The 18,925-nt window shown below is 37.4% G+C and overlaps 1 protein-coding gene across 1 annotated transcript in view; it reads left to right on the top strand.

Moving 5' to 3' along the window:
- ANO5 (anoctamin 5) overlaps positions 1–17,388 on the top strand; it is a 97,777-nt gene extending 80,389 nt beyond the window's left edge. The window contains exons 18-21 of the mRNA XM_006892058.1: positions 2,690–2,895; positions 8,893–9,071; positions 15,065–15,170; positions 17,167–17,388. Coding sequence (XP_006892120.1) covers positions 2,690–2,895; positions 8,893–9,071; positions 15,065–15,170; positions 17,167–17,388 — 713 coding nt within the window. The remainder of the gene's footprint in view (positions 1–2,689; positions 2,896–8,892; positions 9,072–15,064; positions 15,171–17,166) is intronic.
- Positions 17,389–18,925: the final 1,537 nt, after the last annotated feature.

Below are 18,925 nucleotides of genomic sequence, written 5' to 3'. Positions count from 1 at the left end.
TCACCTTTCTTTGGAATGGGAACAAATGCCGATCTCTTCCAGTCAGTGGGCCAGCTGGCTGTCCTCCAGATTTCCTGACACAACTTAGTGAGCACATCCAGGGCAGTGTCTGTTTATGGAAATAAATCAATATGGTATGCTGTCAATTGGTTGAGAGGAAGGTTCACATGGCCTTTAAAGAGAAGATGTCTGACTTACTGCTGTGTGATGTCATTTTATTTGGCAACTTTCTCCAGATTCATGAGCCATATATTGAGGATGGGCATGTGGAAAATTGTAAGTGTCCCTTTCAGCCCAGGGATGACTCTGGCCACAGCTTGGGCAGCACTAGTAGATGCAGGAATACTATTCAGGGCAACTCTTTCATCATCACGCCACAGCATTCCAGAGGGCCCATCCACAGTCTTCTGGCTGGTATTGGTGGCATGGACTGTGCTCATGAGTCCCTCTGCGATGCCAGAGTTGTTATGAATGACCTTCGATAGGTGGGTCAAGTATTTGGTGGTGCAGAAGGCATTGCTGACAATCTTGAGAAATCTGTCATACTTTTCATTGTTAATGCCTGCCAAAAACATGCAATCATCAGAAAAAGGAGCTGATTGGAGAAAGAAAGCCCCAGGTTTTTCCAAAGTTATGAAGGCACCTGTGGACCATCAACATACTCAGCACCAGTATCACCCTACTTGATGCAGAATCTCACTCCTAAAAGATTGTGATCGCTTTCCCATTGAGGACAAGCGGTCCATTTTCAGTCTTGACAGTGCCATTGAACTTGTCATGGGTGGAATCATACTGGAATATACAGACCACGTAGTTGAGGGCAATGAAGGGTCATTGATGGCAAGAACATCAACTTTGCCAGAGTTACAAGCACCCAATGTGGTCAAATGCAAACATTCCAACCTTCACCATCATGTCTCAGGGATGTTGTGGATGAGGCTGGGTAAGAAGAGAGGCCTGTCTGTCAATTGATGAAAAACAGAGAACCCATAGAAAAGGTCGTGAAGTGAAAGGATCAGAGGAGTAATGCTGTGGACTTCTCCTGTTTTTCAATCAACCTTTTCTTATATTATTAAAGAAAATACTTTCTTTCACTGATATTCAAGGCCCATACAATCATGGTGGAGAGAATGAAGTGAATTGGAAATTGTTCATGATTCCAAAGCTTAATATCTATAGAACCTACATTAAAATGGGTGGCTTTAGGACATTTATACGATTAGTTGTAAAATTAAGTATAGGACATTGTTGTCAAGTGCTGTCAAACTCCCATTCATAAAGACTTCATGCACATGAGAGTCTAACACCATGCACACAGTCATTGCTCTTGAATCCTTCATTGTATCCACTATGTCGACCTTGTTAAGGATCTTTTTCACTGACTTAACTTTGTCAAGCATGATGTCTTCTAGCACATCTCTCCTGATAACTTGCCTGTAATATGTAGGAAGCCTGTCTTTGTTTATAAGGAACATTCTAGCTGTAAATAATAATATATACACTTCTAGTGACTTGGTGTATAAATGAATCAGATTATTACTAAAGGATGAAAGCAAAGTTCACAATCCTAGTCTTCAAGGAGCAACTTGGTTTCGCCCTCTCTAGAATAGACCTGTTTGTTCTCTTGGCAGTTCATTTTCCAGCATCACAACTCAAAGACATTGATTCCTCTTCCATTATCCTTAGCCTTGTCCAGTTCTCACATGCATAGCAAGTAATTGAGAGGATGATGGCTTGGATTGGGTGCACCTTATAGACTGATATCATTGCTCTTTAACACTCTGGAGGAGGCTTTGCAAAAGTCACTCGTCTTTTTATATCCTGATTGCTGGTAACAAGAGAGTATTGATTAGCATTCAATATTTTCAACCTATCTTTGAGATAGTTCCTAAATTTAGATAGAATGTACTCAAAATATTTTGACCCTGGTAGATTGAGTTTCCTCTTCTTCCACTTAACTTTGAATTTATAATTTAGAAATTGTCTGCAATCAACCTAAAGTTCAAACTCTAAAAACAAGCTCACTGGCATTTCAGAATCAACTCATAGTTGAGCCTTGAGCTGGTTTTCAGAGAGATTCCTCGTCTTTCTCCCATGGAGCAGATCGTGGATTCAAACTGTGTGCCTTTGGATTAGCAGTGTAGCTCCTCACAATTTGACAATCTGAGAACTCCTACTCACTAGTCCATATTGAGAATGAGGAACCAGGTGGGGGGGGAGGGTGGAAGCAGAGGGGTGAGGATGGGCAGGGGAACTAATCATAGGGTCATGCAATTTGATGGGTGGGTGGGTTGAAGGAAATGGGAAAGATCTGGTGTGAAAAACAATGTATTCAAACTTTGTAAATAAACCAATATAAAAGGATAAAAAAAAATGATGTTATAGAAATATTTATGGTGAAATAATCTGTTCAAAATTTTAAAAAAGCACACAAAATAACCCTTTTATTCAAGTAAGGAATAAATAAAAACATCTAACAATGAAAGAAAAGAAGGTGAGATTTGTATACTCATTCCAGTCCCAGGCTGTAGTGATGTCCTTTAGGGAGGAAGAAGTAAGTGAGCAGGTGGAAATAGGTCCCAAATGTTCTTCCTGCTAACGATCCCTCAAAACTGAAGGAAGTAGCAGAATGCTTCCACTTTTGCCTTTCATAATAATGATTTCTTGCCTTTTCCTTTTTTCTCTACAGTTATTCAGTTTGGATTTGTTACATTATTTGTGGCCTCTTTTCCTCTGGCTCCTCTTTTAGCTCTTTTGAATAATATTATAGAGATCCGAGTTGATGCTTGGAAGCTTACGACTCAGTACAGGAGGCCAGTAGCTGCTAAAGCTCATAGCATAGGAGTCTGGCAAGACATTCTCTTCGGAATGGCGGTCCTTTCGGTTGCAACTAATGTAAGTAGACCTAATTCAGTGTGGTGGCTTTTTGTTTCCTTGAGAATGGAAAGATGTAAACGGTGCGCACCTCAGTCTTTATTACATTGGTCTCATCATAGTGACAGTCCATAAAGAAATAGGAGAAACATTTGTAAAACCTTTCTCACTGAGATTTAATAACACATGTTCCATAGTATGTGACTAAGTAGACAGAAGATAAGTACTGACATGAAGGATTTGAATAATGTACATTTATTGTATATAAATAAATGTTATATATTGCAGATAAAATATAGATTTACCTTTTCTCTTTATGGAACATTTATGTCAGAATAATAAACAGATTTCTCAGAAGAAGAGATTATATAGTGTACATTCAGTAAAAGGAAAAAAATTAAATTAAATTGGATAATACTATAAGAATAAAATTTAAACATAGTCATTTTTCTATGTAAGCTCTAAATACAGAGGAAGCTATATGGAATTTTATTCTTTTATATCATTAAGTTGTTCTAACTTATAGTGATCCAATAGTCAGAGTACAGGTATCTCGTAGGATTTCCTAGGCTGTAATTTTTTCAGAAGCAGATTGCCAGATTTTTCCACTGTGGAGCTGCTGGTATGCTTAAATTGCCAACTTTTCTACTGACAGCAGAGCACTTTAACCACTGTACTACCAGGACTTCTTAGATGTTGTTGTTGTTGTTGTTGTTATGTGCCATCAAATTGCCGGCAACTCATAGTGACTCTGTGTACAACAGCTCTGAATCCTTTCCTATCGTGAGCCAGTCTCACTGACTCAACACATTACCCCCATTACTCCAGTTACTGGTCAGTCCATTTCATCTGGGGTCTTCTTCTCCTGTGCTGTCCCTCCATCCTTCTGAACTTGATGTCCTTTTCCAAGGACTGGACCCTCCCGGCTACATGCGTCTCCAAGACAGACCAGTTTGTTCTTTTGGTGTCTGTAGTATGTTCAGTACTCGTTTCCAGCATCACAACTCAAAGACATCAATTCTTCTGCTGTCACCCTTAGTCATTGTCCAGATCGCTGATGCACAGCAAGTAATTGTGAAGATCACAGTCTGGATCAGGCCCACCTTAGTCTCTAGATTAACATTGTTGCTCCTCAGTGCTCTGGAAAGGTCCCTGACAGCGGATTTTTCCAATTCAATTTATCTTTTGATTTCTCAACTCCTGATGTCAAGAGTGTTGATTGTGGATTTGAGCAAGCTGAAATTCTTAGCAACTTCAATCCCTTCTCCTTCTATCATGGTGCTACCAGTTGGCCCAGTTGTGAAAATCTTTGTCTTCTTGATGCTGAGCTTCAGTCCATAGTGAAGACTACAGTCCTTAACCTTCTGCAGCAAGATCTTCAGTTCCTCCTAAGTTTCAGCAAACTAGGTTTTGTTATCTGCATATCACAGATTGTTGATGAATTTTTCTAAAATCCTGATCCCACATTCCTCCTCATAAAGCCAGCCTCTTAGATTATAACATAAGATTAATTAAAATGAGCAATTATATAAATCAGTTAAAAACACAGTAACAAAAATTCCATTATTACAAAAGAAGACTGGAAAACATGAACTGAACATGTAACTGAAGAAACTAAGGAAGAATTGACAAAAAATATGCTGAAATACCAAATTTGGAAATAAAATTGGTGGCAACTCAAGAGTTGGTTCGTGGAGAATAGAAATAACCTCAGCACCTAGGCAAAACTCTGGCAATCTGAAACAAGGCAAAAAAGAAGTACAGAGTATTCTTTCTCTCTCTCTCACCATCAAGTTGAAATTCACTTATAACTGACCCTCCAGTGAGTTTTCAGGGGCACTCAGTCACACAGGGAAAAGCTGTTCCATCTTTCTCCTGGTGAACAACCAGTGAATTTAAACTGCCCACCTATAGGTTGGCAGGACAACTCTCTAACCACTAAGCCATTAGAATTCCATAGTTAGATTAAAATAAAAAAAAATATAAGGAACTGTTTTTTACTCATTTATTTCAAGAAATTTAAAAACTTTTTGAAATGCTTATTTATTAAGAAAACAAAATTGGCCAAAATGGTTTCAATAAATGTTAGAAAACTTGAGTAGAGTAGCCATCAAAATAATATTGGAGGTAATAAACAGACTATCACCAGACATATAGATTCTTATGATTTAGAAGGAATGTATTTAACTGAAATAAACATTTTATCTGTACTAGTTCAAAATGTCAGAAATTATGTGTGTATCTGATTCCTGTGAGTTTAAATACTGAAATCAATGGCACTGAAGTATAAGAAACTTGCAGAACATGATTCTTCCTCACTCTAGTCTTTCTTCCCAGCTGCCTACATACACACACCGTCACGAACCCAAGTACACAGAGTTAGTCCTAACAAATGAATTTGTTTAAAGATAATAGAACTCTGTTACGAAACAATAAATAATAAGGCAATCAGAAAAACATGATTCATAAAGAGAGATGCCTTTAGGTTCCGTTCTCAATTGAGCCACATTCTAGCTATAGAATATTGGGAGAAGGGACCAGTGCTTGGAAAATGACATCATGCTCGGGAGGGTGGAGTGGCAGCGCAAGAGAGGAAGACCTGGATGAGATGTGTTGACTCAGTGACTGAGGTAAGGGGCCTGGGTGTGTCAGAGATGATGAGGTTAGCTCAGGATAGAGCAGGGTTCAAAGCTGTTTTACATACAACAACAATATTCAAACCTCAAGTTGCAATACTGAGAGATGCTATGGGCAAAATCTTAAATGATCCAAGAATCATCAAAAGATGGAGGGCTACTCAGAATGATTGTACCAAAAAGAATTGGCTGACACTAAAATAATTCAGGAAATAGCATATTATCAAGAGCCAATGGTAATGAAGGAAGAGGTTTAAGCTGCACTGAAAGTACTGGAAAAAAATAAGGCCCTAGGAATTGATAGGATACCAATTGACATGTTTCAACAAATAGGTGCAGCTCTGGACACTCCAGTTTATGCCGTGAAATTTAGAGGACAGCTGCTCGGATAGCTGAATGGAACAAATCCATATTTGTTTCCATTCCCAAGAAAGGTGATCCAATAGAATGTGGAAACTATCAAACAATATAATCAATAACTGCAAAAGGGTGACTGAGTCTGACTTCTCCCTCCTCTATGAAGGATAACCTTCCTTATCAGTAATATCCATTGTTGTTGATTGCCATCGAATCAAGCACAACTAATAGTATTCCTAAGAACAAAAGGCCTGAAACCTTTCTATAGCTATCAACATCAAGGTTCATAGAGTTTCCAGAGGCATATTGTTTAAGAAGTGGATACCCCTACGTGGTCAAACATGCCACGCCACATGCTCCTACTCTTATTTCTACCAGTCATTGGATCTGACATTTGTTGTAACTTAAGTCACAGACTTAACTTACAGTTATGGAGCTTATTGGGAAAAATAGTTTGGGGAGTTGGAGAGACAAAGAATATCACCAGTACAAGTCCAGATTTAGTCCAACAGTCCCAAGCCAGATTAACAAGACATAATTCTTCATCTAGTGAAAGTCCAGGTTCACTTCTACAGCTTAAATGCAAGAAGCCTTTGGTTTCCTCAATTATCGAGCAACTTTATTTCATCTGAGAACAGTTACAAATCAGTCTTTCATTCAGTTATCCAGCATACAAAATATTTAACAGTGGCTCCATCTCCAAGGTTCCTCTGGTTGTATCTTGCCACTGTTACTTCACAGCAGTGTCATTCTCTTCACCCTCTCTCTACCACCATAATTCACAGTGTTTTCACAATCCCTCCATCACTCTTTCACAGTGGAAAGCATTATCTTATATTGGTCCCACAGCTGTTAATGATTTGCAAGACCATATATCCACAGTTAAGTTAGGTGTAGACTCCCAATGGCTAGAAAAGGTGATTTTCAAGGGTCCTGAAACCTCAATAACACAGGTAAGCAAATATTTCTGGAGATCATCCAACAATAGCTAGAACAGCATATAGACAGAGAACTAACAGAAAGAAGTTCAAGCTGAGTTTAGAAGAGGTCATGGCACCAGGAATATCATTACTAATGTTAATTGTATCCTGGCTGAAAGTAAAGAATACCAGAAGAATGCCTGTATTTTACTGTCTATACAAAGATATTTGACTGTGTGAATCATAAGAAATAATGGCTAACAGAGAGAAAAATGGGAATCCCATAGCTCTTGATTGTGCACTAAACATAGACCATGTGTTTGTTATGCAAACAGAGCAAGGGAACACTTTTTGTTGTTATGTGATGTTGAGTCACTTGCGTCTCATAGTGACCCCATGTACAATAGTCCTGAAAGCTTCTCTATCCTGTGCCAACCTTATTGGTTCTGACGCACCTACCCTCATTACCCCAGTCACTGAATCAATCCATCTCATTAAGGTCTTCCTCTCTCGCACTGTCTCTCCTTGCTTCCAAGCATGATGTCCCTCTCCAAGGATTTTTCTATCCTTGCAACATGCCTAAAGTATGTCAGATGAAGTCTCAAAATCCTTGTCTTCAAGGAGCATCCTGGTTTCACCCTTTCTCAGATGAACCTGTTTGTTCTCCTGGCAATCCATGGTATTCAGTACTCTCCTCCAGCATCACAGCTCAAAGGCACCAATTCTTTTTCTATTATCCCTAGTCATTGTCCAGCTTTCCTATACATAGTAAGTAATTGCAGACTGTGGCCTGGATCAGATGCACCTTAGTCTTCAGACAGACATCATTGCCCTTCAGTACTCTGGAAGGATCCCTGACAACAGCCTTTCTTTAGTGAAATTGATCTTTTGTATTCTGGCTGCTGATACCAAGAGAAGAGTGTCGATTATGGAGCCAAGCAAACTAAAGCTGTTAACAGTCTCAGTCTGTTTACCATCTGTCATGATGCTGCGAATCAGCCCAGTGATGAGAATTTTTTGTGTGTGTGTGTTGAGCTTTAATCCATATTGAAGGCTACAGTCCTTGACCTTCTGCAGCAAGTGCTTCAAGTCCTCCTCAGTTTCAGCAAGCAGGGTTGTGTCATCTGCATAACACAGGATGTTGATGAGTCTTCCTCCAATCTTGATGCCACATTCCTCCTCGTACAGCCCAGCATCTCAGATGATCTGTTCTACATATAGATAGAAAAGGTATGGAGATAGGACAAAATGATGTAAGTTTGAAGGCTAAGGTGCAACTGATTCAGACCATGATCTTTTCAGTCACTTACTATGCATCTAAGAGCTGGATAGTGAATAAGGATGGTATAAGTATTATTTATGCTTTTGCATTGTGATGTTAATCAAGATTGCTGAATATCCCAAGAACTTCCAAAAGAACAAACTGATGTGTCTTTGGAAAGGTGCAACCAGATGTCAAAGGAGGCAAAGATGTCAAAGCTTTGTTTCACAAGTTTTTAGTATATTGCTAGGAGAGGCTATTTTTTGGAGAGCGACATCGTATTTGAAATGATAGTCTGTGAAAGTGTAGACGACCCTCAGCCAGGTGGATAGATGCAATGACCATAGTTATGGACTCAAGTATGTCAGAAATGATGAGGAAGGCATCGGATATGACAGGGTTCCTATCTGTTGTTCATAGGGTTGCTATGAGTCATACTCTACTCAACAACACCAACAACAGTCATGTACTGTAGGGAGCTCTAATGACTTAGTGGTAAGGAATTGCACTACCAACCCAAAGGAACATGGTGTGGTTCCACCAGCTGCTCCACAGGGGCAAGATGGTCAGTCAACTCCTGTGCAGTTTACTGCTGATGATAACGTGCTAGAGGCTCGGACTGAGCCATTCCCACTCTGTGGCACAGAACAACAACTTCAGTTGTACACTGTAATTGAGGTGTCTTGTGAAGCAAGGACTTGTATATTAACGTGGTTACTAAAAGGGCTTTCATGGTTTTAAACATCATATAGCTCATGAATCTGAAATATGTGAAAGCACTGTATGCTTATGTTTAAAATTGGATTAACATCTTCTGTTCTCCATTGTCCACTTTATCTTTTAGGCCTTCATTGTTGCCTTCACATCAGATATCATTCCTCGTTTAGTTTACTTCTATGCCTATTCAACCGATACCGCGGAGCCTTTGCAGGGTTACATCAATAACAGCCTGTCCGTGTTCCTCATCGCTGATTTTAGCAACCGCTCTGCACCCGCGGAGAAGCGAGGCTTCCTCACCTGCAGGTTTCCTTTCATTTGTTGACATTTTACCCTTTCAATATATTCTTATCTTCCCATATCCCTGCATACGTCTCTTAACGTGTAAGATTTATGTGGAGTCATAAAAATCCTAACTAAATAAAGTGTATAAATTCAGAATTCACACACTGTGTGATTCTGATGTAGAACAGTAAAAAATACTCAAAAGTAGGAGCACTTTTTGAGTGAAAGGAAGTCAGTTTTCTAATTTTTTTATAATCTACATTGATTAAAAAATAATATTTGCCAGCTAATGTCCTTTCGTCTCAAGATTTAATGAATAGAGTGTGTATAGGATAGTCATGTTATGTGCATTTAACAATGTTCTAATCATATCTGTTTACAAGTCATCCCACTTAAAGATTATATCCTTTGAAGGAAGTATAAAATTGATTGTTAATCTAATGTGTCCAAATATCAATGACCCTTAAAACTTAAACTTGATGCTTCATGCATGATTCTGGCAAAGAAACAGCAAAATGTTGCAACAGAGGTAGAAAAAAAATGGAGACTTTTGTTATATCTTATATTTGACTACAGCAAAAACTTTCCAGAGTTTTTCAAGACCATGCCTGTTAGTGTTAGATTCCTCAATGCTACCACTTTGTAGACATATCATTGACTTCAGGTTAGAACTGACTTGTAGCTGACTCTCCATCCATTGGGTTTCAGAGGCTGTAAATCATGGAAAGATTTTGGCCACCTTCTTCCACCACACCGGCTCAGGCTCTGGGCTAGAAGTACAGTTCTCTATGGGATAGGCTACCAGGGCTCCATTTGTGGCAAATCACATATATATAACAGTTATGTGTATATATAGCTGACACTTTAACAGATTTTCAGAGGCAGTAATTACATGGGAGAAGATTGTTCGTCCTTTTCTCCCCATATGTATATATGGTACACTATGTACTATGTGTCTTAATTGGGCTTCCAACACAGAGGCACACTGTTAGATTCCACCTGTTGTTCCACGGAAAAAGACGGACAGCCTTCTCCCATGCAGTTTTCAGCCTCAGAAAACTCCCTGGAGGGTAAGCTATGGGCCAGTTCCAACTTGGTAGTTGTTATGTGCCGTCAAGTCGCTTGCGACTCATAGCGACCCTATGTACAACAGCCCTAAACCCTGCTCTATCCTGTGCCAATCTCACTGCCTCTGACACATCCATCCCGATTACCCCAGTCACTGAATCAATCCACCTCATAGAGGGTCTTCCCCTCTTGCGCTGTCCCTCCACTCTTGACAGTACACAGCATTAATAAACAACAGCGTTCACTGGCACTAAGCCAATCAAAAGTTTTGGATTTATGAGCTCCTCCATAGAAAATATAGGCAATCTCCTCCCATAACTATTTACAGCCTCAAAATGTCAAGGGAAGGCTGCTATGAATTGGAATCAACTTGAAGGCATTGGATGGATGGATAGATAGATAGATAGATAGATAGGTAGATAGATAGATAGATAGATAGATGATAGATAGATAGATAGATAGATAGATAGATAGATAGATATTTAAAACACACTCATTCTGTTGCTCTGAGGTACCATTGAGTCCAGTCTGAATCACAGTGACCATATGTCCAACACAGTGAAGCCCTGCTGACCCCACACCATCCTCACCATCGCTGCTGCTTGAGCACATAGCTGTGCCTCCATGCCAGTCACTTCTTTGAGTGCATTTCTCCTTTGCAGTGACTCTACTTTACCAAGAATAATGTTTTTCCATGTTTTTATACTTCCTAATAATGTGTCTAAAGTATACGAGGCAAAGTCTCCCATAGTTCTTTCTAAGGAGAATTCTGGCTGCACTTCTTCTAGATAGATTTGTTTGTTCTTTGATCAGTCAGTTATATATTAAATATTCCTTATCAACATCACAGTACAAAAGAGACATTCTCCTATGATTGTCCTCATCATTATCCAACTTTAACATACTTAAGAGATGATTGAAATTGTGATGCCTTGGTCTAAAAGCACCTTAGTCCTCAAAGTAATACCCTTTCTCTTTAGTACTTTAAAAAGAATCTTTATAGCAAATTTTCCCAAAATAAAGTATTATTTGATTTCTTGACTATTGTGTTCATAGGAATTGACAAAACATCCAAATAAAATGATGTCTTTAACCGCCTCAATCTATTCTCCGTTTATCATGTTGTTTGCTGATCTAGTTATGAGGACTTTTGCTTTCTTTGAATTGAGATGTAATCCATCATGAAAGCTATAGTCTTGGAGCTTCATCAGTTAATGCTTCAAGTCTGTTTTTCAGCAAGCAAGGTTGTGTCATCTGCATATAACAAGTTGTTGGTGAGTCTTCCTCAAATCCTGGTCATGTGTTCAGGTTTGTCTTCATATTATGTAGCTTCTGGAATTGCTTATTCAGAGTACAGATTAAATAAAAATGGAATGACAGGATACAATTTTTATGTACACCTTTCCTGAATTTACACCATTCTCTTTTCGTTATTCTGTACAGATTTTGCATGAGCACAATTTGGTGTTCTGGAATTCCCATTCTTCTCAATATTATCCACCATTTGTTATGATCCACACAGTTTCATTCCTTTGTATAGTTAATGAAATACAAGTAAATATCTTTCTGGTAGTGTCTGCTTTCAGCAAGACTCATCTGGTCTCAGCAATGATATTCTTCATTTCGTGTCCTTTTCTGAATGTAGCTTGAATTTCTGGCAGTATTTTATCTATGTCTTGCACCAGCTGTTTTTCAGATCCTCTTTAGAAATACTTGTGATGTTCATGATAATGCCTTACAATTTATTTAGTGCAGCTGGGACTTCATTGTCATTGGTAGTTCATCATATGGTACTATGGCATTATATCACATTATACTCTATTCTGCTATTCAAAAGGGCATTGACAAAGTCTTTAGGAAACTGTATATGCCTTCCATCTTCTTTTGAAGAATTGCCTATAGAGTTATTCTCTAATGCTACTTGAAGCTTGAACTTTTTATTTTCACTTCTTTAGTCTTGAGTAATGCTGACTATGTTCTTTTTCTTTCTGTTTACTAACTCAAGGTCTTTGCACATTTTATTAAAATATTTACCTTTGAGCCACCTTTTGAAATCTTCTCCTGAGCTCTCTTACTTCATTATCTCCTCCATTTCCTTATTTTCTCTGTATTTTAGAGTAAATTTCAAAATGTGTTCTAATATCCATTTTGTTCTTTCTTTCCTGACTTTTAAATGAACTTTTTGCTTTCATGTATCCTACCCTTAATGTCATACCACAAGTTGTCTTCTGTCATTAGTGTGAAATGTATCAAATCTGTTGTTGAGGCAGTCTCTAAATTCAGATGAAATATACTTAGAGTCATACTTTTATTCTTGTAGATGTGTTTTAATTTCCTGAAAAAATATATATAATATATATTCTAAAATATGTATACTAATAAATATATATTATATATACACACATATATACATATATACACATGTATACATATATACACACATATGTATACATAAATATATATATGCATATATACACATATACATATATACACGTGTGTGTGTGTGTATATTTGGAGCTCTGGTGGTCTAGTAGTAATAAACTGCGTTCCAATCTCAAAGGCACACAGTTACTCTGCAGGAGGATGAGATGGACAGTCTTCTCCCGTGTGATTGATTAATTGCTTCTGAAAACCCACTGGAGGGTCAGCTATGGTCGATTCTGACTTGATGGTACTCAACAACAACTATGAATATATGTATGTATGTACATATGTGTATATACACTCATATATACATATATGCATATGCATGCATATACAAGTATACATATATGTATGTGTGTATATATATGTGTGTGTGTGTATATATACATGCATGTTGCTCTTGTTGATTGCCTGAGTTGATCATGACTCATAGTGACCCCATGAACAGAAGGCCTGAAGCCCTTCTACAACCATCGACATTTATCAAAGTTTGTAGAGTTTCCGGAGGCTTGTTGTGGATGCCATTCCTCATGTTGTTGTTTGCTGTTATGTGCCATCGAGTCACCAGCGACTCATAGCAACCCTATGTACACCATTTCTGAAGCCTGCCCTATTCTGAGCCAATTTCATTGTCTCTGGCACACCTACTCCCCATGCCCCTGTCACTGAGTCAAGGCATCTCATCCGGGCTCTTTCTCTCTTGTGCTCTCCCTCCATCCTTCCAAGCACAATATCTTTCTTCAAGGCCTAGTCCCTCCTTGGCAGCATGCCCAAGGCATGCCAGATGGAGCCTCAAAATCCTTTCCTCCAAGAGGAGCAGCGTCGTTTCATCCTCTGCAGGAAAGACCTATTTGTTCTCTTAGCAATCTATGTTATATTCAGTACTCTTCTCCAGTGCCACAATTAAGACATCAATTCTTTTTCAATCATTCTTAGTCATTGTCCAGCTCCCTGGTCCATAGCAAGTAATTGTGAAGACTATGGCCTGGATTAGGTGCTCATGTTAATTTAGAGGTGTTTTTCAGATATGTAAGCATAAATAGCAAGGACGTTAGGTGATATACAGTCTTTACATGCTGAGAAATCTAGGCTGAGAATGTACATTTGTTAATCATTTATGTCATCCCACAACTTGCCTGCTCTTTGCCAATTGTTTAATGCATCATATATATTAATAAATAAATCAAATAAAATTAAATTATTTACAGAAAGAGTCTAAAATCAGACTAAAATACATCTATAGACTAAGTATTTGAAGAACAACAATATTTAATGGCCCTAAATATGAGAAAATGCACACAAAATGGAGCACTAAGAAAGTTCCAGAAAAGCAAAATAGTGTTGTGTCAGATAAGCAGACAGAAGAGAATATTTCAAGAAAGTAGAAGTGGCCAATAATTTGAAATGCTTTCCTTCAAAGGAACGCGGCCTTCAGTATGGATTGCATCTCAATGTCAGGACAACAAAGATTTTTTACCACTGGGCCAATATGCAGCATCATGATGGATGGAGAGGAGATTGAAACAGTCACCAGTTTCATCTTGCTTGGGTCTACAGTTAACACCCTTGTAACAGCAGTCAAGGAATAAGGAGAGACATTGCACTGGGAAAATCTGCAGTTAGGGACCTTACCAAGTTACTAAGGAGTAGTGATGTCAGTTTGAAGACTAAGGTGTGTCTGATTCAGCCCATAGTCTTTCCGATTACTAGCTGTACATCCAAGAGCTGCATGAAGAATAAGAATGACAGAAAGAATAATTGATGCCTTTGAGCTTTGGTGTTGAAGAAGATAACTGCACATCCCATGGATGGCCAAGAGAACAAACAGATATGTCTTGGAGAAGGGTGAAGCCAGAGTGCTCTTTGGAGGCAAAAATGATGAGGTTTTGCCTCACATACCTTTGGCATGTTGCTAGAAGATGCTATTCCTTGGAGAAGGACATGATGCTGGGAAGGGTGGAGGGTTGGCAAAGGAGAGAAAGACCCTCAACGAAGTGGATTGATATGGTGACTACTGCAGTGGGCTCTTGTATGTCAAGAAGTGTAAAGATGGTGCAAGATAGAACAGGATCCAGATCTTTTGTTCAGAGGGTCACTATGAGTCATGCTTGACCTAGTGGCACCTAACAACAATAACACCAACAATTCTTCATAGATCAAATAAGATTAGGATAAAAGTGTTCATTAAATTTCCTAACAGCAGACAAGTGATTGAAGCAGGGTGATAGAAAGATCCACACGTGAGAAAACTGAGAGGTCACAGCGATGGCAGATTTGGGTAACTCTTTTGAAATTTTCTCTTTGAAGAACAAAAGAGAACTCTTTCTCATCTCTTGCTAGAATTGTATTAAGCATAGGTATTGTATGTCAGTGATTCTAGTGTACAAGAAACAAGGAAGTTTCATATTAACTACAATATTCTTATGATTGGTTTTGCAGCCAACTCAAAAGAATCTTAAGGAAAATAGTAGTTTATGACATGTCTCTTGAGTTGAAGTTAATTTTTGTATTTACCTTTTCAGGTACAGAGATTACAGGTACCCTCCAGAGCATGAGTCAAAGTATTCTCCTAATATGCAGTTTTGGCATGTGCTTGCTGCCAAGATGACCTTCATCATAGTCATGGAAGTAAGCCTTTCTTAATCTTTAGCCCACTTAGTTTGTCTTCACTCTTTAGGATGATATTTCTGAAAGTGTCTGCTCATAAGAAAATTAGCTTTGTCTCAGTAAATTATTTTAAGATGAACTTATCATGGGAAGAAAGATGGGAAATTTCTTCCCATGCCATTTATAGCCACTAAAAACCTGGAGGGTCAGCTATCAGTCGGTTCTGACTCCACAGCATGTAACAACAACAGCAACAACTTGTCATAATCAACCTGGGAATGTTTCAATACAATGAATATTGAATATGTATATGCACTTAATGGTGACTGAAAATATAAAGGTAATAGGAAAAAGAAGGAAAAATATGATCTCTTCCTTTGGGGTCAGGAAAGGGAAGTGAATCCATTGATATTTAGTGACTGTTTACTATGTACTACTTTCTAGAGACTGTCTTAAGGAAATAAGTATATATTGTTGTTGTCGTTGATTGCCATCAAGTCAAACATGGCTCATAGTGACCTTATGAACAAAAGACCTGAAGGCTTTCTATAACTATAGTCATTTACCAAAGTTCATAGAATTTCCAGAGGGCATGTTGTTTAGGAAGTGGATACCACTCCTGCTTCCAAAGTTGTGTGTGTGTGTATACACACACATACACTCACACACATAAATAAATGTATAAATGTTCATATGTCATAACAACCATGAAAGCTATACTTTGTTATTCTTTGACAAATAAACATGAAAATCAGGGAAATTAAGTAATTTGCTTCAAGTTAATCAGTTAATAATAGAATTTGGTTTCAATGCTAGATAGATCACATTCCCAGGCCTTTTCCTGTCCAGTTTTATGCTTCTTGCCTTCTGAAACAGCTAGCATAAATATTGAGGTAAGACATACAAGAAAATATAAATAATCCAAAGGGGAGGTTTTTATTCAGTTATAAATGGAATGCTACAAATAATAAAGATATATTTTAAAAGTAGAAATAATATCAGCAAGTCACCTTTTCATGCTACAGTAAAACTCTAGTCATGCTCATGCACATACAGATATGTTTGTAATTTTATAAATTGGTCTGTGTTTACAAAACATCTTCATGCATTTTGTATATTTAGCAAAATTATCAGCCTATATTTCATTTTATCAAAGTTATACATGTAAATAGTTTTTCATAAATAGTTTTATTTGAATGAAGGTTTACAAGTCATATTGGTTTTTGATACAATTTTTTCATAGACTATTTTTTTAAATTTTATTATTTTTTTATGTGTATGTCCTGTCAAATCAGATCTGACTGGTAAAAGAGGAAATTGTCCCTTCTTCTCCAGCAGAGAGCATCTGGTGGATTTGAACTGCCCACCTCTGGAATTGCAGTGCAGCTTCTTGCCACTAGGCCATCAGAGCTCCGTAGACTTTTTCTTTTATTACATTAATTGAGTGAAAGGAAAACAGTACACAACAAGAGACTAATTAGGCATTATAATTAATCCATTACATGGAACTGATTTTAAAACTTTGGTAGCTACACAGGACTAATCAAGTAAAATCAATGTATGTCTGTTCCTTCTCATGAAATCTTGATTTCCCAGGCAAAAACTGTAACGCTTTTCCTCACTCTAATTTTCCCCCCTATTTTTTAATGAAACATATATGTGTGTGTGTGTATGTGTGTGTGTGTGTGTGTGTGTGTGTGTGTGTTTCTTTCCATTTAACTTTTTCCCATTCATTGTTGCATATTGTCCTCTCTGCCCATCTCTCCCCCTGAGTTGGATTTTCTCTTTGAAAAAAAATTTTTTTCATTATTATCCCCCACTATAACTTTTTAAACACATTGGCTTAGTAATTTTCTCAACATTATAAAGCAATGTTGCTTTTTCCTTTAGTTTTTCATTTTCAGTATTAGCCATGCACTTTGTACTGTGGGTGATCACACATACTCACACACACCACATCTCCCACCTGGCAGTATAATTATGCATAATTCTAATAATGTCTTCAATTTTCTTTTAGCATGTTGTGTTCTTATTCAAATTTTTGTTGGCGTGGATGATCCCTGATGTTCCAAAAGATGTTGCTGAGAGAATCAAGCGAGAAAAGTTAATGACTGTCAAGATTCTCCATGATTTTGAACTCAACAAATTAAAAGAGAACTTGAGAATGAATTCTGATCTTTTCGCCAAGCAAGTCCTGATTCAGGAAAACAAAGCAGAGCTGGCTAATTTACCAGTATAATCGGCATAACAAGAAAGCAGCTGGTTGCCTGCCTCAATTCATTTTTTTTTCCCCTGGGTTTAGGGCCAGGGGCCAGAAGCCATGGTCAATTCTAACTCTTCTTTATTTTTTTTTCTTTTTCCTTTTAACACAAAGGTTTTGTCCACTTTTATAAATGCCAACTTGTTAGTTTTGGAAGAGTAACACTTGTTTGCTTCTTTGGCTGGGCCCTCCAGATACTGTTTACTAGAAATGATTGTTAAATGTGCATATGGAAGCAGAACATTGGGAAATCATGGGATGTTGCAGTTCCAGTTCATCTCCATATTTTCATGGTTTTCTACTGTGTTGTATGATATCAAAGAGAATGTTAGGGTAACACAAAATGTGTTAGAGAGGCCTAACAGGCCATACACATCCTGCCATTTTGAAATGTGCACATGAAAAACCAAAATCATACTGACCTAAAAAAGCTTATATACTAAAGAAAATGGGATAAAATATCATGCCAGGGGTTTATTCTTGAAAACATCCTGAATAAGTTAAATTTTCCATCAGATATTCCTTCCAGGAAAACACAGAATTGATTTCTCAAATGACTCAACTTTTGGGTTTCAACAAAGAACTTACTACTCAATTCTTTAAAGATATTATTTTGGTAGCAGTAGTTTTAAAACTGTGGACTCTCTTATATGGAAAATAACATTAATTAGCTATTGGATTACTTCAGGTCTTCAAGCAAACAAGAGATATAGGGAGGTAAATGTGTTTTCTTAGTATTTCAAGAATGTAAGACAATAATATTGATTAATTATTTTAATCTAGAAAATTGTTGAATTTTTTAAAATCATTTTTTCTTTTAGAATACCTTTTTTGCATCATGAATCCTTTTAAGCATTAGCCATTTGTATGTTAGGTGCAAGTTCTTTATGAGATCTGATCTCTTTGCTCTAATGCAACCTAAAATATTTTAATAAGTTGACAACACTTTTTATTGCAACAATTCATACAGTTGCTCAGTGCCTTGTCCCTATGCCTTTGACACACAGAAAAATGGATACTGATATAAAATCTCAAATATAAACTAGTAAAGAAACTGTCAGCTTAATACCAATGATAGTTTAACATCAAGAGAAAATCAACTAAGAATGATATAATGGAGCTGATAACTAATACCATTTTGTTGAATTATTTCTCTCAAACTTAGACCTGTGACATATATACACCAATTCTTGTTCTTCAGTTTTAGAAACTACAAAAACACTGTATACACACAATGTGTATGTGTATAAATGTATATGTGTGTATGTACATAAACACACATATAAAATACAATGGGGTGTGTGTGTGTGTGTATATATATATTATACTATGAAGAAACTTATACCATCCAGTTACAGCATTTGAATCTTAGATTCAAATTGCCCTTCAGTTACAAAAGAATAGTGGTTTTTTAATCACATACATGAGCAGAAACTCAACAATTTGTTTTTAAAAAGCCATTATTTGATTCTCTGATATTAATAGATTTTTATGGATTATCAGTATTAGGTAAATG

Source organism: Elephantulus edwardii, unplaced genomic scaffold, assembly GCF_000299155.1.
Source record: "Elephantulus edwardii isolate Elephantulus edwardi_28Jun2011 unplaced genomic scaffold, EleEdw1.0 scaffold00109, whole genome shotgun sequence".
Taxonomy (NCBI): Eukaryota; Metazoa; Chordata; class Mammalia; order Macroscelidea; family Macroscelididae; genus Elephantulus; species Elephantulus edwardii.
Note: the sequence above shows the minus strand (reverse complement) of the source record. Positions and strands in the feature narration are given on the sequence as shown.